General features: G+C 37.2%; 2 protein-coding genes across 9 annotated transcripts in view; one reads left to right on the plus strand and one right to left on the minus strand.

The window, feature by feature from the left end:
* The window catches only part of RPS6KB1 (ribosomal protein S6 kinase B1), an 86,826-nt gene that overhangs the window by 5,375 nt on the left and 58,287 nt on the right, over window positions 1-23,164 (minus strand). For 3 of the 6 annotated variants that reach the window (XM_064582380.1, XM_045889292.3, XM_045889293.3), the window contains one exon: window positions 21,849-22,745. In XM_064582380.1, coding sequence (XP_064438450.1) covers window positions 22,508-22,745 — 238 coding nt within the window. In that variant the 3' untranslated portion in view covers window positions 21,849-22,507. Of the gene's footprint in view, window positions 1-794; window positions 6,303-21,848; window positions 22,746-23,164 lie in introns of those variants that run through there. The other 3 variants (XR_010408423.1, XR_010408422.1, XM_064582379.1) reach the window with 3 other exon arrangements.
* Window positions 5,815-22,651, plus strand: RNFT1 (ring finger protein, transmembrane 1). 3 transcript variants are annotated; one of them, XM_045889299.3, is made up of 9 exons: window positions 5,815-5,954; window positions 7,221-7,678; window positions 7,865-7,941; window positions 9,557-9,657; window positions 11,141-11,294; window positions 11,903-12,061; window positions 12,422-12,487; window positions 15,253-15,351; window positions 22,514-22,651. In XM_045889299.3, the coding sequence occupies exons 2-9, from the start codon at window positions 7,276-7,278 to the stop codon at window positions 22,523-22,525; spliced, it is 1,071 nt and encodes a 356-aa protein (XP_045745255.1). In that variant the 5' UTR covers window positions 5,815-5,954; window positions 7,221-7,275; the 3' UTR covers window positions 22,526-22,651. The 3 variants fall into 3 exon arrangements, with proteins under 3 accessions (XP_045745255.1, XP_045745254.1, XP_045745256.1); XM_045889298.3 differs by lacking the exon at window positions 22,514-22,651 and adding an exon at window positions 16,123-17,007; XM_045889300.3 differs by lacking the exons at window positions 11,903-12,061; window positions 22,514-22,651 and adding an exon at window positions 16,123-17,007.

Consider the following 23,164-nt stretch of genomic DNA (forward strand, 5'->3'; position numbering starts at 1 on the left):
AACCAAATTTTATTGAAAATACCAACAGGGGTGCCTGGGTGGCTCAGTCAGTTAAGCATCCAACTTAGTTTTGGCTCAGGTCATGATCTCAGGGCTGTGGGGTCAGGCTCCATGCTCAGCATGCAGTCTGCTTGAGATTCTCTCTCTTTCCCTCTCCTTCCCCTTGGACCCCTTTCCCCCATTTCACTGTCTCCCCTGGTACTCTTTTTCTCTCTAAAATAAATAAAATCTTAAAAAAAAAAAAAAAAAGGAAAATACTAACAAAATCTATAAACCTCTAGCCATACTGACATGAAAAAAAAAGACATAAATGACCAAAATCAGGAATGTGAGGGTGACATCATCACAGACACTACAGATATTTAAGAGAGTATTACACACACCTTTATGCCAATTCATCCATAGGCACAAATTACCAAAGCTCACTCAGGAAGAAATATATTACCTGGATAATCCTATATCCATTAAAGGAATTAAATCTGTAGTTTAAAACCTCTCCATAAAGAAATTTCTTTGCCAAGTGGCTTTACCAGCAAATCTACCAAATCATAAAGAAATAATACTAATTCTAGGCGCCTGGGTGGCTCAGTCGGTTAAGCATATGCCTCCGGCTCAGGTCATGATCCCAGGGTCCTGGAATCGAGTCCTGCATCTGGCTTTTTGCTCAGCGGGGAGCCTGGTTCTCCCTCTCCCTCTGCCTCTCTCTGTCTCTCATGAATAAATAAATGAAATCTTAAAAAAAAAGAGAGAAAGAAAGAATACTAATTCTATATAATCTTTTTTGAAAACAGAAAAAGGGGGAAACATTTCCAATTCAGGAGCACAACCCTATTACCAAAGCCAGATAAATACATCATAAGAAAGGCAGTATCTCCCATAAACATAGATGCAAAATCCACCACAAAATATTAGTAAGTAAAATTCAACATATGAAAAGGATAATATACTACAACCCAATGGGTTTTATACTGGAAATGGAAGGCTGATTCAACATTTAAAAATTAATTGACATAATTCACCATATTAATAGACTAAAGAAGAAAAACTATGATTTCTCCATATAGGCAGGAAAAGCATTTGACAGAATTAAGTATCTACTCATGATAAAAACTCTTAGTAATCTAAGAAAGGAACTTAACCTGAAAAATGACATCTACAAAAGAAAAACTATAGGTAACACATAATAGTAAAAGACTGAATGTTTTTTCCCTAAAACAGGAACAAGGCAAGGACATCTACTCTCACCACTCCTATTCAACATGTACTGGCAATTCAAACCAACACAATAAAAAAATAAAAGGCATACAGACTGGGAGGTGGAGATGAACCATGAGAGACAATGGACTCTGAAAAACAAACTGAGGGTTCTAGAGGGGAGGGGGGTGGGAGGATGGGTTAGCCTGGTGGTGGGTATTGAGGAGGGCACATTCTGCATGGAGCACTGGGTGTTATGCACAAACAATGAATCATGGAACACTACATCAAAAACAAATGATGTAATGTATGGTGATTAACATAACAATAAAAAATTTTTTTAAAAAGCATACAGATTGGAAAGGAAGAGGTTGTCTCTATTGATAGACAACACTGTCTAAGTACAAGGTATCAAAGAATTTACAAAAATCTCCCAAAACTAATGAGAAATGGGCAATGTCATTCGAAGCCACAGTTTTTACTCCAAATTTATGATCTCTAGATATCTATATCAAACTGCCAACTGGATATCTTCACTTATATGTCCCAAGAACTCAACCCCTAAGACTCTATTTCCACAGCTGAATTTATTATCCCTCCAAACTTGGTCTGTAAAAATATATATTTCCAGGGCACTTGGCTGGCTCAGTTGGTGGTACATGCAACTCTTGATCTTGGGGTTGTAAGTTCAAGTCCCATGCTGGGTGTAGAAATTACTTAAAAATAAAATCTTAAAAAAATACAACTATATATATATATTTCCCATTATCTTTGGTAATATCACAAATTTACTTGTTCTAATATTCATAGCTTTTGAAAATTGATCTATCCATCTGCCCAAGCTACAAAAGAAAGATTCATCTTAGACTTCTTCCCACTCCACATCTACTTGGGTCACTTAGGGTATCAGTTAACTTTTGTTATGAAACAGACTGCTCCAAATCTGAAGATTTATATGGAAATATTTATTATTTCCTGTGATCCTGTGGGTTGACTAGCTGATTCTTCTGGTCTGAACCATCTTAGTTGGGGCTAGGATGACCTCACACATATGTCTGGGGCCTCAACTGGGAAGGCTAAGATGGTTGGGACACTTGGGGCCTCTCTCCAAGTGGTTCCTGATCTTCTAGGAGGCAAAGCCTGATTTGATTACATGGTGGCTGAAGGGTTATCAGCTGTAAAGGCGCAAATCCTAACGTGCAAACATTTTTCAAGTCTGCTAAATTACAACTGCTATTATCTCAATGGCCAAAGCAAGTCACATGAGTTAGTCAGTCTGGGAGGGGTCTACCTAAGGGTATGGATATACGTAGGCATGACCTATTGGCTTGAGAAGGGGGGCATAACTGCAACAATTTATCACACTTAAACCTATTTATCTCCTTATAAGCCCTCCAATTTCATGAATCCCATTTTACTGAGGAGTTCAAGATCTCATCTCCTACTTCAACTATTTGAGCTTGTATTACTGTAAGCTATCAGCATGTGAATTTTCTGGAAAATGCAAATCTTGTCATAAAACTCTGCTGCTTAAAACTCAATAGCTTTCCTTTGGCCATTAGAATAAACTATAAAATAAATTCCTAAGACCACAACATTTTTCATTTTCTAGCCCATACTTACTATTCCCTCATATGCACCCTACTCTTTCAGAAACAAAAAAAATTACTTCAAAGGGCTGTTGTATTTCAATACCATGCCTTTCCACCTATTGTTGTTTTTATCTCGAATGTCCATTTACTGCTTGTGTCCTGGCAAATTTCGACATATTCTTCAAGATTCAGCTCAAATATCACAAATATAATGAAGCAGTTCCTTCCTAACAAAGTTAAATGCTTCAGTTCTTGCTTCCATTGCATCTCATACAACCTTTAATTATAGTTTTATTCCAGTATACTACAATTATTTGTTTGGAGACTTGTCTAGCCACTTATGTCACTGTAGGAAGGGCACTGTGTTTTTTTTAATGTCTACCTCTCCAACCTCTAGTACAATTCTTGACACTTAGTAAGTACTCAGCAAATCCTGCTTGAATTAATCAATTAAAATGCCCATTTCCTACATTCTAGATGCTAGTGGAAAGAAAATTTATCAGGTAAGTCTGTCCCTGTCAAATCTTGTCATCAACTCAGTACTCTTTACTTCTTCAAATGTTACTTTTCAGTCAAGTTGTTTGAGTGGAATGCAGTTCCAAATATACTAGTAAACTTTCAATATGTCCTAATATACCTACAATGTGTTATGAATGTGTTAAAGTAAGAATTTAAACATTACAGTGAGATGAGTAAATGTATTAAATTTTAAATATACCTACTGTACTAAAACAGACTGATGCCCCATTGTAGCTATAGCTAGATTACATGAGACTGACTCTTTTTCTGTTTCCCTAAATTATCATACCTTTTAAAGTTTAAAATAAAAATATCCATGTTGTAGATGGAATGAAAGGATATATACAAAAGTATGTCTCCTTGAAAAATTCACTACAGTCCTGAGCCTGGCCCTCAGCCTTTGCTACAGTCCTAATATTTGTGCCCCTACAAAATTCATCTAACGTCCACTGTGATGGTATTAGAAGTTGGAGGCCGGTGATTAGGTCATGAGGGCAGAGCCCTTATGAATGAGATTCCAAAGAGTTCCCTCCACCCTTCCACCACAGGAGGACACAGCAAGAATAGGAAACAGATATTCAACAAAACAGGTACTCACCAGACACCAAATCTGCCAGCACTTTGATGTTAGACTTCTTATGCTCCTGAACTGTGAGAAATAAATTTGTGGTTTATGAGCTACCTAGCCTATAATTTTGCAGCCCAAATGGACTAAGACAGCCTTACTAACCCAGAAACCTAATTTGTCAGCAAGACTTATGTTAAGCTCATGGAGACCTATGAATACTAAAAAATAAATAAAAAGCCAAATATCTTAATCAACAGTGTGAAGCAGATCTAATACCAGTTGGGGGCGGGGGGGGAAGAGTGTCTTTTCTAACCAAGGGAAATGGTTTGGTGATAGAACAAACCTGACTTATGATCCCAGGATGCTGGGATCGAGCCCTACATAGGGCTTCCTGCTCTGCAGGAAGCCTGCTTCTCCTTCTCCCACTCCCCCTGCTTGTGTTCCCTCTCTCGCTGTGTCTCTCTCTGTCAAATTAATAAATAAAATCTTAAAAAAAATTAAAATAAAAAAAGAACTAATCTGACTTAAGCACAGCCCCAAAGCAGATAACTGAGGTTAAACGGTGTACTCAGCTGTACTGATACAGGAGAAAATAAAGTGCAAACAACTTCGTGATTAAGAAGCCTGGGCAAAGTTGTGAATGGTTGTAAGTCAGGTAATGACCAATAAAAAGACAAAGTATCACTCATTCCACTAGTCAACTCATAGCACATATATGCAAATTTATTGTCTCTAACGAAAGAAAACCCCTTGCCAAGTAAGACTGTAAGAAGACTATTAAGAGTTATTTACTTGACGTCAATTTCTATAAATTACAGGTAAAAAGCTTGTAGTTCAGAATGGAAAGGCCTTTGGTGGTTGTGCGGGATGAGGGAAGATTCATGGAATACGGTTATCATTTAAAATATGTTTTTGCCGGAGATTAAAAGGGGGGGGGGTTTCTTTTGGATTTGTTGTTGTTGTTTGTTTGTTTGTTTTTTAATTGAGAGAGAGAGAATGATAGCATGAGAGGCAGGAGCGTCAGAGGGAGAAGCAGACTCCCTGCCAAGCTGGGAGCCCGATGCGGGACTCGATCCCGGGACTCCAGGATCATGACCTGAGCCGAAGGCAGTTGCTCAACCAACTGAGCCATCCAGGCGCCCTTGTTCCTTTTGTTTTAAGATTTTTCTTAATAAACGCTTCATTCTAGAACTTAGAGCTAAGATAGCAGAATTCCCTATATACAAGACAGGGTTTTTAAAATTAACTTCTACTTCCACCGCCACCAAATCTCTCTCCGACTTCTCTTTGCTTCTCCTCCCTCAAGTTTCGGCAGGGCCTAGCTCACACGGTGCAACTTTAAGATCATAACGAAAAGCCATTTCAGTTAAAACTTCACCACCCAGCCACGACTCGGTCAGGGGGTTAAGCTCGAGAAACGCCAACGCGAAAACCCGAACGTTCTCGCTCCGCCCCACTCTTCTCGAGACGCGCCGAGCCGGTCGCTGACGTGGCTCCTCTAACTCGGGTCCCAGGAGACGGGGATATAAGCAGGGTGGTGGGCAGCCTACACAGGGCAGGCGCCAGCATCCTGCGGGACGAGCCGGGGCCGGCCTAAGACAACCCCCAACATCAGGCCTCTCCTCCGAGAGCAGGTTCCTAAAGCCAGAACATTTTTAACCTCAAAACATCCAGATCTCTGAGGCGTGTAGCGGATTACACGTATATACGCACTTAGGTGACGGCGGCTTATTGTTTAGTGCAGACGCCTGCAGGCGGTCCTCAGGCGCAGCCCCCTCCTCTCAACAACCACCACCCCCAGGCGGCCTCACGCCAGCGGGGCCGCCCGGGCGCAGCCCGTCCCTCGGCGCGTTGCGCGGGGGCGGGCACGCGGCGGGCAGCGCACGCGCGCGTGAGGACGTCTGGGGAGCGCACGCGCCGCCGCCGCCGCCGCCGCCGCCTCCGCCGCCGCCACCGAGCTGGGCCGGAGTTGCCGGTAGTGGGGATTTAAGGTGATGGCCTTGACTGAAGGCCTCGAGCCGGGGTCTCCCGCTGTTGCTGCAGTCGCTGCCGGGGCCTCCGTTCACTCATCGTCATGAGAGGTCAGGCCTGGGGGGAAGCGGGCTGAGGCGAGGGGCCGCGGCGAATGGTGTCTGGGGTGGGGGTGGGGGGAATAAGTGAGGCACTCGGAGCTCGAACGGGGGTGGAAAACTCGGTCCTGGGGATTCCGGAGGAGTTGCGTGCGCGTTTGCTTTTCTTAAATTTTTCGTCCCCTTTCTTGCTTGTGCTTGGAGGAAAGTGGGAAGGTTCTACGTTATATATGGAAAAAGAGACTGTCCCGTCCAACGTTGGTCTTGGGAGGTTTGAGGGAGTAAATAGCACCTGTGGCGTCGGAGCATCGGTGAAAGCGTTTAGTGAAAGGCACTAAAAACCACACCGCCGTACAGTAACTGGAAAAAAAAAAAAAAAAATCAAACTTAGGAATGAAAGGGAATGACAGAACATACCCTGACGTTAACCCTAGCTTCCTCCCACGGGCAGACTGGGATAAGGCTCTGGCATCTTCCAGGGCTGCCCACACTGGTCATTTAGGGATCCTTCCCTGCCAGTGTCTTTTGCCCTTCCCACCCCCCCCACCTCCCCAAAGATGATGGCATTTTTAATGGGCAGACTATATAACTATCCTTACTCAGACTAAAGAGTTACCTAGCAATTACATGGCGACTCCCTAAGTCTCCCTATTTTGAAGGTATTTGGGTAGTATTCTTTTGTGGGGGAAGGTGATACTCTTGGAAGTAGTTATTAGAAATCTTTTAAGCCTGGGGAAAGCTATTTCAGCATAAAACGAAATTTGTAGGTCACCTAAATGAAATGTTTATTATTAGTTTTCCATGATACTTTAAAAGGCATTAAGACTTAATTTTTTTTTCTTCCTAGTCTTTCTAAGCATTAAAAAATACTGTCTCACTTTTATGAAATGTAGAATCTCCATCAGAGATGAAACTGCTCCAGTTGGGCAGAGTAAATATACTGATGTATTCAAGTATGAATAAGTATTGGTACATTATTAACATCTGCTGGGCACTTACACTTTGACAGTTTTGCTCTTTCCTTCTGTATTTAGAGAAGAGGGCATCTGAAACTAAATTTTTTTTGTAGCAGATGTTCCTTAAAAAATAGTTTGGGTACAGCAGCAGAGCCTTGGCATTAAGGGGGAGGAGTCTAGTAACAAGTGATAGATAATCTGAAGATAATTCATCAACTATGACTATTGCCCTCTACTGTAATGAATAAAGGATTCCTACTGAGCAGTATATTGTCCGTATTTAACTGTTCACTTAGAATATTTTATGCTCTTTGATTTTTAGGAAATAGAGCCCTGGAGCAAAGAAATCTGGATCACATAAAAAGTATTCAAGGGTCATGCAAGCCAACTGTAGCCAACTGCACAGCCCTCCAGGAGCTGCAGGCAATGAGGATGCCTCAGCCTCCCAATGTGTCCATACAAAATTGACAGGAGAAGGTTCTTGTCTTCACTCTGGAGATGTTCATATCCAGATAAACTCCATACCTAAAGAATATGCTGAAAATCCAACATCCAGAAATACAAGGTCAGGTGTCCATAGCTGTACCCATGGATGTATACATAGTCGATTCCGGAGTCACTCCCAGAATGAAGCAAGGCAGTCTGATGATACTGCCACAGAGTCTGGAGATCACGGTAGCAGCTCCTTCTCAGAATTCCGCTCTCTCTTAAAGTGGTTGCACAAAAGTCTTCCATATATTTTGATTCTGGGTGTCAAACTCGTTATGCAGCATATAACAGGTAGGGTATAATAAAACATTGAATTGTTTCATTGTCAGTTAATTTTATTTCTTTACTGGTAATCTGTCTGAACCTTTGTATTTTGTTAGCTTTTAAAATTGTACACGTTTCCTTTAAATTCATGTCATTGTGTTAGCTCTTGGATTTTTTTTTCCTTTCAATTAACTGGAACTTATCTCCTAACAGGAATTTCTCTTGGAATTGGGCTGCTTACAACTTTTATGTATGCAAACAAAAGCATTGTAAATCAGGTTTTTCTAAGAGTAAGTATACGAGTAACTAAAAAAACCATTAAATGTTTGTGTAGAATTAATTATATACTCACTTTTGAGAGAAATAGGAATTAAGATCATTTTCTTGACAAATTTAAATAGACATGTCATAGCATCCATGATATATTAAATTTTGTTATCTAAATGATCTGTCCTAATGCTAAATTGTTTCACTTTATTTTCTTTGTATGTTGAGTCCCTGATAGAAAAGCTCGATAGTATTAAAAGATTTAGAATTCACTATTTGATCTGATTTGTCAAATGCCTTCATATTTTGAGTAATTTGACCAAACTAGGTAATACAATATCATTAAAAACTTTAGCTGTTGCCCTATAAAATTTAAAATAGTTAAATGTACATCGAATAGGTATTAAACTATTTAGGTCTCTCTTATTTAAGAAAAATTGAACCCCATAGTTTTTCCGTAACACAAATTATAAATTATTAGTCATATAAATTATTGGAGAAAACAGGATTAGTTTATAAAATTTCACCTTCAAGCAACTTTAAAGGGCTGTATCTGTGTAAAGGATCATGCATTCTGACCTGGATATTTGTAGTTAAAACCTGTCAAACCATAAAAATGTAATTCAGGGTTTAAAATAGGTAAAACTTTTATAGATTTTATTTGACAGAGAGAGACGGCGAGAGAGGGAACACAAGCGGAGGAGTGTGAGAGGGAGGAGAAGGCTTCCCTCGGAGCAGGGAGCCCGATGCAGGACTCGATCCCAGGACCCTGGGATCATGACCCGAGCCGAAGGCGGATGCTCAACCGACTGAGCCACCCAGGCGCCTCTAAAACTTCTAATTAAATTAGTAATTAAAACAATTTTAAGGGGCGCCTGGGTGGCTCAATCGATTAAGCATCCTACTCTTGATTTCAGCTCAGGTCATTGTGAGACCAAGCCTCTGTCAGGCTCTGCGCTCAGTGGGCAGTCTGCTGCTTGTCCCTCTCCACTCCCCCTACCCCATGCATGCTCTCTCTCAAATCTTTTAAAGAAATTTAAGTGAGGGGCACCTGGGTGGCTCAGTTGGTTAAGTGTCTGTCTGCCTTCAGCTCAAGTCATGATCCTGAAGAAGCAGGAAGCCTGCTTCTCCCTTTCCCTCTGCTGCTCCCCGTGCTTGTGCTCTCTCGCTCTGTCAGATAAATAAAATCAATCTTAAAAAAAATTTAAGTGATATTAATAACAAATTACCTTGTTAAAATCTTACTGTATTGTTTGGAAATTCTAAAAATTATACTTAACAAATCCTTATAATTTAAATGCATTTTTAAAGTTCTGTTTTGTCAGGGAGGCAAAAATAGGTAAAGTTTGTACTTGGACGGGTCCTTTATGTCAGCTTGTAGAAGATTGGGCTTCTTTGAAGCCTGGGTAATGTGGGTTATGTTTTAATACAGTGAAGAAACCTGTATTTTGAAAAATTTGTTTAAATATGAGTTCTGTTTTGTTCACTAAAGATAGTGTGTGATGATGTACAATTTAACAATATATTTTTAATAAGATTAGTCTTAAAATGTGTTAGTCATTAAATAAAATAGTTTAATGTTATTTATAATTCTGGCATAATTCATAGTAACAAATTATAAAATTGTTTATTTTTCAGGAAAGGTGCTCAAAGATTCAGTGTGCTTGGTTACTGGTATTCTTAGCAGGATCTTCTGTTCTTTTATATTATACCTTTCATTCTCAGTCACTTTATTACAGGTAATTTGAGGTCCAAATACACAGTCATATTTTTTATGTAATCATTTATTTCATAGCATTTTGCATATATCTTAACTTGCACATAATTATTGTTAGAGTTCAATTTTTACCTGTTCCTCTCCTTCCAAGATTAATAGGTCTAAGTGACTTATTCACATTTGTATATCAGTGCCTTGGCTCATAGCAGGTACTATTTAATTTTTGATACTTAAATTTTTAGCTATATAATCAATAATTTTGAATATCACTAGGTTTTTGGTGGTGGTCTTTTTAAATTTTTATTTATTTTGACAAAAATTATATATACTTAATTTATAAGATGATGTTTTGATATATGTATACATTATGAAATGATTACACAATCAAGGTCATTAACATATCCATCACCTCCCTTAGTTATGTGTGTGGTGAGAATACATGATCTGTTTTTAGAAGCAAGGAGAAGACTTACTAAAGGACAGTACTTAAGTTTCCATGTCAGATGGAAGTGTTTTGAATTTTTGGCTTTAATCAGATAATTAGAAGTTTTGGCTTCAGTAGAGCTAGAGAGATGTGGACAGTCTGGGATATACTTTGTAGGGGGACCCGATAACACTCAGATTGCACTGGGTGGGTAGGTAGGGGGTAAGAATCAAAGATGACACCTAGGATTTAGTCTTAGCAACTGGCTGGATGGTGATGCCATTTATGGGCTGGGAAAGACTGGGGAAGGAACTGGTTTTGATGGGAAAATCAGTTTTGCTTTGAACATGTTAAGTTGGTGAGATCATGTAGAACTGTTAAAGTGATTATAACTATATGTCATGAGCTTAGAATTAAGGTTAGGGCTATAAATTTTGGTGTTATCCAGCATATGGTTGATATTTAAAAACTATGGAACTCACCAAGACTAACGAGGGGAAAAAAAAGTATAGACAGGAGAGGGGGCAGGACTGGACATGCCTATAATTAGAGGAGCAGCAGCAAAGGAGATTTAAGGAACCATCAATCACATAATGAGAACTAGAAGAGTGTGATGTTAGAAGTCTAGGAAGAAATAATTCAGGGAGGGAAGATGGAAAACAAGAAGTGAACTTTGAGTTCAGCAAGACGGAAGGAACTGGTGATCTTGACAAAAGCAATTCAGGGGAAAGGAGGGAACGGAACCTTGATTGGGGTTGGTTGAGTAGAGAATGGCAGATAATCTAGTATTTAGTGAATTTTTTAGATTACAGGCTAGCTTTCCAACCATGACATGCTGGGAAGACTTGTTTTTCTTTATTCTATGGAGGAAAGATTTGAAATTTAAACATTTGAAAAGTCTCTTTAAAATAAGCAAAATGATTTTCCATTCTGTTTATTACATGAACTCTAACATCTTGCCAAACTCACATTTTTTACACATCAAATTAAAGTAAAATATTTGGTAGCAAATTTAAAACCCTTATCAAACTTGACCTTTGTATGTTGCTCTGGTTAAGTTTTGATATTTTTCTCTTGGTAGCTTAATTTTCTTAAATCCTACTTGGGACAATTCAAGCTTCTGGGACGTACTTTGGATTGTTGGAATTACAGACTTCATTCTGAAATTCCTCTTCATGGGCTTAAAATGCCTTATTTTATTGATGCCTTCTTTCATCATGCCTTTTAAATCCAAGGTAAGAAACTAACATTGTTTATTGAAAAAATGTTAGCAAAACCACATTAATGCTATTTAGTCTTTGTTGAAATGACTCTTTTATAACTTTTCAGTTTCCTAAATAACCTAATTTATCTGTATTACCTCAGACTGGCAACCACTGCTCAAAGACTTGAACCCAAATATTAATCTAGTCCAATAAAATCAGAATTATATTTGCTTCAGAATAATCTAATAATCAGTCCCCACATCATATACAGAAAAATAAAATTTAGATTTGTACTTCTGTTCTCCTCCAGGGCTTTATCAATTAATAATTGATAACTGACTATATTCAGTGTTTTTCCCATACTCAGTAAAAACTTTAATATAAATTTTTGTAATCCGCAAAAATGTAAGTTTTACTTATAGTATACATAAAAAATTTTCAGTCATTCTTTAGAAATTCTTTAGAAACAGTAATTGTGAAAACGAGGTTGAGATTGTCAAGCATAACCATTATCATTATGAAGATTAATTTCATAGTTATTGTGCCATATGCTCATGATTATTTCAGTCCAATATGAAATATTTGTGCTATGTATATAAGTAGCTTGTGTAGCTGTTTTTTTTTTCCTTCATTTTTAGGGTTACTGGTACATGCTTTTAGAAGAATCATGTCAGTATTACCGAACTTTTGTTCCCATACCAGTTTGGTTTCGTTACCTTATAAGCTATGGGGAGTTTGGTAATGTAACTAGACGGAGTCTTGGGATATTGCTGGCTTTACTCTACCTCATACTAAAAGTAGGTAACATGGGGTGCCTGGGTGGCTCAGGCCATGATCCCGGGGTCCTGGGATCAAGCCCCACGTCGGGCTCCCTGCTCAGCAGGGGAGTCTTCCTCTCCCTCTCCCTCTGCCCCTCCCCCCTACTCGTTCTCTCTCTCTCCCTCTCTCTCAAATCTTTAAAAAAAAAAAGTTGGCTTAAATCTATAAATTGAGTAAAATATTCCATAATTGGATTTTAAATATATTTAGAATGAAATGAATATGCAATAAGCATTGTTAGTATCAGTATTTGATATTATGGGATTTTAGCTTCTATCTCTGGGTTTAACAGATAGGGCTCTTTGAATTAAAAAATTCTCTCTTATTTCCTCTTTCAGCTTTTGGACTTTTTTGGACATCTGAGAACTTTCCGACGGGTTTTACGAATATTTTTTACACGACCAGTAAGTACTTTTTTTCAGTTAAAAAAAAACAAACACTTTACCTTTCTTCATTATAAAATGTTTTAGTTCATAAATTTTACAAGTATGGATTTCATAGGGAGCCTGGCTGGCTCAGTCGGTAGAGCATGTGACTCTTGATTTTGGGTAGTGAATTCAAGCCCCACATTGGGCATAGAGCTTGCTTTAAAAAAAAAAAAAAAAAGTGGATTTCATAATTACATGCATTTTTAGTACTTTGGCACATGGGGCTATGATAATAATTTCAGTTTTATCTCTGTGATCAGTTTCTTGACTTGAATGTTGACAACCACCTGATAGTTGATGTGGTGCTTATATTTTTCAATGTGCCACTTCAGATCACTTGACGTAAGGGTTTATATACATTCCCTTAAAAATGTTGTCATGAACTTTTGTACTTCCTTTTTTTAAAAATTCACATGGGGTGCCTGGGTGGCTCATCGGTTGAACATCTGACTCTTGGTTTCAGCTCAGGTCCTAAATCTCACAACCCCGTGTTGGGCTCCGTGCTCTGCAGGGAGTCTGCTTAAGATTCTCTCCCTCTACCTCTGTCCCTTCCCCTTCAGCTCCCCTTGCTCACGCATGCTCTCTAAAAATATATAAATCTTTAAAAAAATTTTTTCACAGATGGTGGTTTTGTGTACTTCCATTAACTCTTTAGCTCCTATAAAAATGCTCTCATTATAATTTATTGTGTATATGAGAAAAGCTCATTACCAAAAATGTCCCTTGAAACTTTCTTACTGGAAAAATTTCCCCACCAAGTCAATTCTGTAACACAGTAAGTTCACAGCATGGAATTTAACAATAAATTGAGACTCGATTATCAATTATAAACTTGATTATTATGTGATTCCACTGATGTTACACACTGCAGAGAAAGGCTCATTTGCTATTTAGTAGCCTCAAAGGTTGTCAGTACTCAGATGTGGACACTCTTTGGCTAGATGTAGAGCTAGTAATCTATTTTTTTAAAGTAAGCTCTATGCCCAATGTGGGGCTTGAACTCATGACCCCGACATCGAGAGTCACATGCTCTACCAACTGAGCCAGCTAGGTGCCCCTAGAATTACTAATTTGGTAACAAGTTTTGCTGCATCCTATTCAGATTTCTTTCTTCAGACAGGTACATTAAAATTGAGAGTTCTTTGATGAAGTTTATTCAATTGATTATATGCGTTATCAGCCATTTTACTGTAATTTAGTAAGGCCTGTGCTGAAATACTTTGATATTCATTCTTTGTGAGGCATAAAGAGAAATCGCTTTGATTTATTCGTGAGTCTCATGAATACATGTATACACATATTCCTGAACTTTGCCAGGGAAATGGCAATCACCATCAAAATAACTCTTCACCTGAAGGGAGTCTGCAAAATGCCAGACAGGAGTGCTATTTTTTTTTTTTTAAAGATTTATTTATTTATTTATTTGAGAGAGAAAGCGGGAGGTGCAGAGGGAGAGAGAATCTCAAGCAGCTGTGCTCAGGCCCCCAAGGCAGGGCTCAATCTCATGAGATCACAACCTGAGCCAAAACCAAGAGTCTGAAGCTTAACTGACTATACCACCTAGGCACCCAGGAGTGTTATTTTAAAAGTTTGTCAGCTTATGCTTATATTTCTGCAGTGCACTCTGCTAAATGACATTTTAATGAAGGAAAATTGGCACCAAGATCATCCATCAGTATCCCAGTTTGTTTCTGGAATCTTTAACATCACCAGACTTAAAAAAAAAAATCTTATTTTTAAATATTTTTATCCTTTGAGTCTTCGTTTGATTTTATTTACTCAGTATTTAGTAAAATAAGTTTAGATCATAGCCTCAGGTTGAGTCAGGTCATGCTTTGCTCTCATTACCATGACTCAACTTGGGTATTCTTACTTCTCTTCAGCTACCTTTTCCTCATCATTTCTACAAAAAAGTGATCTCATTGGCAACATTTTGTCATGTCTAGTTAATGACTATGGTCTACTGAATTTGGTGATGAAGTTATTAAGGTCTTAAAGAGATCAAAAACTTTAAGGACTTTAGGAGAAAAGGAAATTCAAAGAATTGTGTTACCGTTCAATCTGTTTTGACAGTTATAACTCTACCCATGACATTTTGCAATTCCAGTTCTTTTGTAAAATTTTATTTTTTCTTAGTACTAAGTGTTCTCTGACTTTTGTGATAATTAAGGATGACGGTCAAATTATTTTTAGATTGAGTAACAATCTTCTTCATATTCAGTTCACTTAGCTTTCAAAAATTAGATTCCTGGGTCACATCCCAGTATGTCTGGACCTATTGAATCAATCTCCAGTGTGGAGCACAGAAATCTATTTTTAAAGTTATCTCTACATGAGTTACATTCAGCCAGCCAAGCTTTGAATGGACTGTTTTGAACCAATGCCATAGGTAATAAGTGGGCTATTTGGTAATACCAGGTCACATAATACGTGAATATAGATTTTATAATAGTTCTATTTCAGATTGCTTAGTCTCTTAAGCCAGTTGAATTTGTAGCACTATTATTATTTGGGAAGTCAATGAATCTTAACAATCTTCCAAGATCCTATTATGTATCTGATGAGTTCACCTGGATGCATGCAGTCCATCAAGACATGGTTCAGCTTTGAAATATTTGTGTCCTTCAGGAGAGTTTTCAAATGCCTAGTTCCAGGGAGATTTGAGAAATACAGCATCACCTATGTATTTGAGTAACAGGAAAGAAAGATTTGTAGATGAACAGAACTTTTTATCTTCATAGAGTTATGGAGTGGCTGCCAGCAAGAGACAGTGTTCAGATGTGGACATTTGTTCAATATGTCAAGCCGAATTTCAAAAACCAATTCTGCTCATCTGTCAGGTAAGTGTATATATATATATAAATTTTTTTTTAAAGATTTTATTTATTTATTTGATAGAGAAAATGAGAGTATGAGAGGGGGGAGGGTCAGAGGGAGAAGCAGACTCCCCGCCGAGCAGGAAGCCTGATGTGGGACTCAATCCTGGGGCTCCAGGATCATGACCTGAGCCAAAGGCAGTCGCTTAACTGACTGAGCCACCCAGGCGCCCAGGTAAGTATATTTTTTAAGCATACCAAATACAGCACTTCTCTGAGTCACAAGTCATATTTATATTAGTTCAAAGGAAAAATCTACAGTGTTTAGCCTAAAGTAGCATTCAGGCCACATACTAGTAATTTCTTACCTGTAATCAGGGGTTTGGTACATTAGCTAAGTCTTGTCCCTTATGTTCTAATGATTTGTATGGAGAGGAATGTATGTAAGGCCCTTTCCTATACTTTATGGCAGTTACTCACAAAGACTTTATTAAGCTTTTAAGTCATTATACTTAAAAGTTATCGTCTAGAGATAGCTTATATTATATATATACATTATATATAGTTTATATTTATTGAAAGTCGTTAAATGAACAGTCAAAAGAACACTAGTGGCTCTACTACTGACACTGCCTTGTGTCCTTGAACGTCCTATTTGTTTTCTTATTTGTAAAATGAAGGGATTAAGTGTTCTCCAAAATGCCTTTCAGCTCTGGAGTATGATTCTCTGCAGTGTGATGATTTTAAAATTAAAATGTTATAAAGTATAAAGCCTAATTTTTAATTCCCTTACAGCATATATTTTGTGAAGAATGCATTACCTTATGGTTTAACAGAGAGAAAACATGTCCACTGTGCCGAACTGTGATCTCAGACCATATAAACAAATGGAAAGATGGAGCCACTTCATCCCACCTTCAAATATACTAAGTTGTACAAACTATGAAGGCCACAAAACATTAATTTCATTTGGTTACACTGATTATTGATAAAGACATTAGAATGGGTTTTCAGGACTAGAAGTTAAGGAAAATGTTTCCAAATGGTTTTAGATTATTATGGTAAGACATGAGTATGTAGTCTTAATTTATCAAAAGATTAAATGAAAGAACCTTATGTTTTAAGAAATATATAAGTAATGTTCGTTCAGCCTAATGCATATGGCACATTTATTCTGTCCTATAATTATTTGACAGGTGGTTGCAGTGTTAAATTGTGAATGTTTTCTCATTAATGTTACCAAAACGGCAATTGGGTAACTAAAACTAGTGGTTTTAGAGGAACTCAGGTATTCTTTTCCTGACATTGTTTTCAGAATAAAGAATATTTTCATAATATTTTAAGATACACATTATCTGAAAGTAGAATTTTCTTTAGCATTGACTTTTGTAATTCCCAGTCTAAAATTTCTTAAAATTTTCATAAAGTTTGTATTTTTAAATGAAAGTTCTAAAAGCTATTTTTTATCTGTAAACAATCAGATTTTCTAAGTGCAGATTAATTTACTGAGGATGATATATTTTAATACTGTATTATTCTTTGTAGTATGCTTAGCAATCAGTTTGTGGACCTCATACATACAATCCTGCCATCAGCTTTAATGTACATGATCTTGCTTTTTGTATAGTGCCATGAACTATTTTAAAGTAACTATTAAAATAACCACATGGATTACAAACAGCTGGCTTCACTGATGATTTGAATAGTGTGATAAAGGAGACCTACTCAAACTCTAAAAAATAATTCCCCTTATAAAGTCTTCTCCAAAAAGTTTTGGAATCTTACACGTGAGTCATCGTTACTTGGCAGATTAAAGCTTGCACTCAGAGCTTCCAGGAAAAGCCTTAGTGTAGTTTTGTTTGCCTCTAGGTACTTGTGCAATGTGATAGAAAAGGCAATGAGGCAATTTCTCTCTCCCCACGAAACCTGTAAGGCAGAATCAAATCTTTTAACAGAAGTATGAAGGGCTGGTTATATCTAGAGTAGAAGTTTCTGCCCATTTCCTCTATTACCATTAATCAGTTTGCACACAAGGAAAAGATAGTGGAAAGGAAAAGCTGGGAGGTAGAAAATAAATTTGCAGTATTAAGACAAAGTCTAAACCAGCATATGGATTAATAGCATATGGATTAATGACAGTGACCAACCAGCTACAGATTAAGTCCTTTTCATGCCTGTATAGCCACCCAAATTGACAAAAGAATATTAGAAAGCGGGGCACCTCCGTGGCTCAGTTGCTTAAATGGCTGCCTTCGGCTCAGGTCATGGTCCCACAGTCCTGGGATCCGAGCCCTGCATCGGGCTCTCTGCTCAGCGGGGACCCTGCTTCTCCCACTCCCTCTACTGTTTCCCCCACTTGTGCTCTCTGTCAAATAAAATCTTAGGGGGAAAAAAAAATACTAGAAAGCCTGTAACTATTTTTCCTACATTAATTGCCAGGTTTTAAGTACAACTGTTGCTATTCAGTGATGATATATTTAACTATTACCTACTTTGAGAACAGTTGCAAATATTGAAACAAGCTTACTTGGCCTTAACTCACCTTCTTGACTGTGATGAAGCCAACAGTTATTTAGGTGTACAGCAGGAGATGGGTGAGAAAGGCATTTGGGGATTAGAATTTGAGTGTGAAAGATAGCTGTGCTGATTTCCTATTACCAATACAAGAGCATCTTACTCACATGGGTAAGCCCTATTACAATACCTACTCTTCTTACCCTATGGCTATATGGATAGTGTTGTTTCTTAATATGATTTAATAAAAAAGGAGGTCCATGATAGACAGTTGGGTTTTTGTTTTTAATGAACAAGAAAGCAGTTCACATATGAATTTAAGGGGGGGAGGATGTAATAGGAGAGCTATGCCATCCACCAACAACACTGATGAACTGGAAGCATTTCTCTACTTCTTCACCTCAAAAATGGAACAGAGATTCAAAAACCCATTTATTCTGTGAATTCAGATCACACCCTCTGAAAGACTTTTATCAGCACTAAAAGCCACAACCATGTTTTATAAAAAAGTCAGTTTGAGAACTTCTATACAGAAATCATCCAAGTGTGATAGAATTACTTCAAATAAGTGGCTTATACTAAACACCCATCTTACACTAGATATATTGAGACATTAGTTAAAAACAGATTTATGCACTACATTATGTAGTACATACACATCCAGTAACCAAATGTAGTTGACAAGTGTGGCTGAACAAACTGTTGATTGTTAGCACAAGAAAGTCGTCCTAGTGTATCTATGTGAAGTTATTTTTCACATGAGTTTTCTTTAAGCAACCAATTCAACTATTGGACAGAACTTGGAAATTACAAGTGTGTAACATCTAATATATAATATCAGTTCTAAAACTTGTTATATATTTAAGTAGCTTAAATTGCTCAGCAGAAACAGTTTTACAACTGTCAGTCCTCACATATATAAGCAGTTTATTAAATACGAGAACCTGAACATACCTGGTATGTTAGCGCAAAAAAATTACTGAAACCATTTGTGCACCTGATTGATATTTCTTCCTATCTTAGAATAATAAAAAAAATCACTTCTATTTTATGTTCATTCAAATTTGCATTTAATTTCTATTTACATTCATTCAATCCAAAATCAAAATACTTAGTACAGTAAACTAAATACAAGATGAAAAGCAGAAAAATGTGTTACCCTCATAGCACTCCTAATAAGGCAGCTGAAGAATTTATTTACTCTGATAGATGCAAAGCCAACTTGGGATAGGAAAAAAAAATAATAGCTTAAAGAGCAAACACAGATGAACCCATCTTTCAGATGTTACTTCAGATAATCCACTGAGATAATACTTGTGCTGTAGTGATAAATTAAGAATCACACAAGAAAAGCTTTTTATCGATCAGCAACAGACCACAAGTCATGGTGTGACAGGTACTTTTATGATTGTTTTGTCCAGCTTGCTGTGTCTACTCCTATGAAAAAGGGTAGATGTTTGGACACTGATGTTTTTATTTGAGAAATTAACCATTTTCAAAGCCTCAAAAATCCATTCTTCATAAATTCAACATTTCTCATGGGAATAATCTTAAGATCTAACCCTTGTAAGCTAGGAACCATATGACTGAGTAACCAAAATAGTTAGGTCCTGTATTAAACACAAAATCCAAGGCTCAATATATTAATACTCCTGAAGATGCATCTTGTTTATAATCATTTATTAAAGAATGTTGAATTTATGGAGTATCATACATGCATTCTTAGCCCCCACCCCCCAATTATCTTCTATCTCAAAAATAGTATGGAAAAATTCTTCTTGAAGGATTCAAATTAGGTGAGACCATAAAGGGGAAAAAGAACATAATTTTCCTAAAAATCTGGTTCAAGTTCAGTAATTCTTTACATTGTTAATCACAGCTGGTTTATAAATCCCAGTTTATTCTATAATGCTACAAACCTTATAAAATCAAAATTAGTAAACTTCAGTTCTCAGTGATTATATTTTAATTAAAAAACAACATGTATAAAGTAAAAAAATATCCTGTAACAGCTGATTTTAAAGAAAATAAGTGATGAAAGAAAAGCACTTAATCTCTTTTATATACTTACCTGGAATAATCAGAGAGAATCCTCTTAAGAAACTTAAGACTAGTAATATTGACATCATATATTTTAAACTATGCTTGGATTTTTACAAATAAATACAGGGTAAGCCATATTGCATAGGTGTGTGCTTTCTGTCTGTGACACTAAAGTGGCACTTGACATGTTTTCACAGTCATAGTAGGGATGTCCATTTATGAAACACAATTTCTCCGTAAACTTGCCACAGCATAGGAAATTAATTTCACTCAATGTTAAGTTTGAAAAACCATTTGTATGGATGGCAGGTATGCAATTAATGCTTTTTATGCAGAAAAGTTGCAGTGTGCCACTACTGCTGGTAGTACGAATTATGAAAATAGTTCACGGGGCGGTTAGAGCCAGCCAATCACAGTGCAAGTATTACTAGTAAATAGGACTGAGGAGGACTATTTTGGTGTACAAATTTCTCTGGAATTTGGTTAGGCAGTCAACACTACAGTTAGTAAACACATTTGCAAACAAGTATCAGAGTAGTACAAGCCATTTAGAGTCTGAAATAAAGCCTGTACGTATCACCACAGCTTTTGGGTTCTGTTTTTTCAGACATAAATTGTCAGAGAACAAAGATCTGCACTCTAAGTACAATTTCTGCCCTTTTCATCACTGTAGCTTCTAATTTACTAGCTACAGTTACAAAGTTCTCAGTAGGCTGCTGCAATGAGGGAGGAGGGGGTCTAGAGGAAGTGATTAAAAAAAAAAAGGCTTTCTGTCCACAGATGAACTGTTACCAATTCTTTCATTTATTGCCACAATTGAAAAGGTGTATTTCCAATCATTCTTCATGGTTCTATTTTGCCTAATGTCATAGGATTTCATCTTACCTCACTCGAATTGCCATTTAAATAAGCAAAGCTTTACTCTTTTCTGACTGAATTCAACATGCATAAAGAATCTTATGGCTTGGATCCTATGGCTCAAAAAGGTTTGAAGAACATAGCAAGCAGCATCTATTTAAAAAAATTGTAGGGTTGCAAAATATTACAAACTGACTTTGCACACTCAGACTGAAGACATTATAAAAAACAAAAAGAGGTGGTAAGACTCAACTGCAACTGCATGATCATCTATTATATACCAGTATGCACTGAAATGTATTTTTATAAAGCTCTGCAGATATTAAACCCTTTCACCAGCTAAAGTCATGGAAATGCTCTCTTTAAGGCAGGAAGTATTTAAGAAAGGTAAAGTTACCTTTATTTTTATTCTTTGTACCTGTATATCACTTATGTCGATTTTGTTACAATTTCAAAAACACAGTGTCTTGTTAACATATTTCCTAAATTAAGCCACTAAGTTTTCTTATTCACTGTGGAAGACATTCATCAAAAGGCCATCAAATATTTTTACAATCAAAAAATGTAGCCCCGGTATAGGAGAAAGAAAAATACTTTTTTTTTCCCTTTTAAAACTGTTGAGGAAAAAAAATGTAAGGAAGGTAGACAGCAAAAACAGTTAAAAGTAAAACTTAAAAATCTTACCAATTTGCTGTAAAGAGATTAGACACAGAGAGTGGAACATGACAACACCCTCTTCCCCTGGATCTCCCTCTCTTCCTCACTTTACTGCCCTCAGTATGCATTTTATCCTGACTCTTTTTCATCCTTCTTCAGCCATGGGCTGAAAATATTTGGCATCTTGAACCAAATACTGGTATAAGAATAGGTGGCGATATTTTTCCAGTGCAATGCAGGCCCAGGACAAGGATGAAATGTAGGACATACAATTTATGCCCATTCCAAAGCTTCCAGTTAAGCTTAGCACATAGCAGTACTGCAAGTAGAAATGATTAAATAGATTTTTTTTTCTAGTATTACAGACAGGTATTGCAGCTGGGTTACTGAAAATAAACCCCAAGTCCACCCCAATCCCTCAAACGAGCCACAGCTGTGGTTAACAATGATTCATTTGCATTTTTATTATTTCACCAAGAGAAGAAACAGAAGTTGTCTGGCTTTCTTCACACCAACCAATAATTTTGCATTTTAAAGTTGGGATGTTTTCCATAATGAGCTGAATCAAAAATCTATTTGAAAAATATATATTTATATAAAAAAAAGATTCAGGTTGTTTGCACGTAAAACATCAATTGTTAAGTTTCTTTTGTCTTTGATTCCATGTTGCTGGAAAAAGTTTGAACAAGCTTGCATGCTAATTTGTCCTTAGTTGCAAGTATTACAGGCAATTTCATACTTTGCCTAATGAAAGGATAACCCTTCTTCGACACAATCAGAACTCAACAGTGATTCAGAAGCAACATCCTACCCTTAATACTGTCAGTTCGAGCCATGAAAATCCTTGATAAGGTTGAGAAGATGTCGCTAGGAATCAATTAATTGATGTGCCTAAAAGTTCCACAATACTATTTTGTTTTTTTTTTTTTGCACCATTGATTGATTTTTTTAAAATCCATGTTTATTTTTCCTCTGTCCGAAGTGTTCAAATGTAATGACACTGACTCTTCAAGACTGTCATTTTGAGTCTTCTTGTTTCACCTTACAGGATGCTCACACATCCCTTCCCCACCTTTTTTGCCTTAAATTCATTAAAATCTTTGCTCTGTCATAGATTCATACGTAGGTGCTCTGGTCGTTTGGAGATCATGGGAAAAGCTTGTTTTTTGTATGGCCCGGAGTTCGGCTGTCGTATTGGAAGTGGTGCTGAAGCTTCCCCACTCATCGTCACATCCATCTGCTCTACTCCACTTGTTTCCATTGGATATTCCACAGGTGTCTGAGGATTTGCCGTGCTGGCTGAAGCACCTCTTCCCCAGAAATCCCCAGGAGAAAATTTGACTGGGCTTTAAGACAAGGAAGAGCTATCATTCATTTATCTCAAGGATTATCTCAACAAGAAATATTTCCCTTAAATTTCAAGGGAGTGGGGTAATGTGACATTTATTTTTATTTAATTTTATTTTTGTGTGAATTAGTACAAAGGCCATTGCTCCCCTAGACTAACTGCTAGAGTTTCCTAACTGGTCTCTTTACCTCTATACCTGCCTCTCTAAAACCCTCAGTGATACTTTTTTTTTTAAAATCATTTTACTCCCCCGACTTAAAATAGCTTCCCATTGCATTTAAGATAAAATACTTCTCCAAACCTTTCTCTTCGTCATTCACCACACATCAGGAACATTGACCTTTCATTTCCAAGACCAAGTTTTTCCTCCCTTAGGGCTTTTGCATGGGCTGTTGCTCTACCTGTAACATCCTATAC

Source organism: Mirounga angustirostris, unplaced genomic scaffold (assembly GCF_029215605.1).
Source record: "Mirounga angustirostris isolate CCGP_5_RB_7025 unplaced genomic scaffold, mMirAng1.0.hap1 SCAF_17, whole genome shotgun sequence".
NCBI classification, from domain to species: domain Eukaryota; kingdom Metazoa; phylum Chordata; class Mammalia; order Carnivora; family Phocidae; genus Mirounga; species Mirounga angustirostris.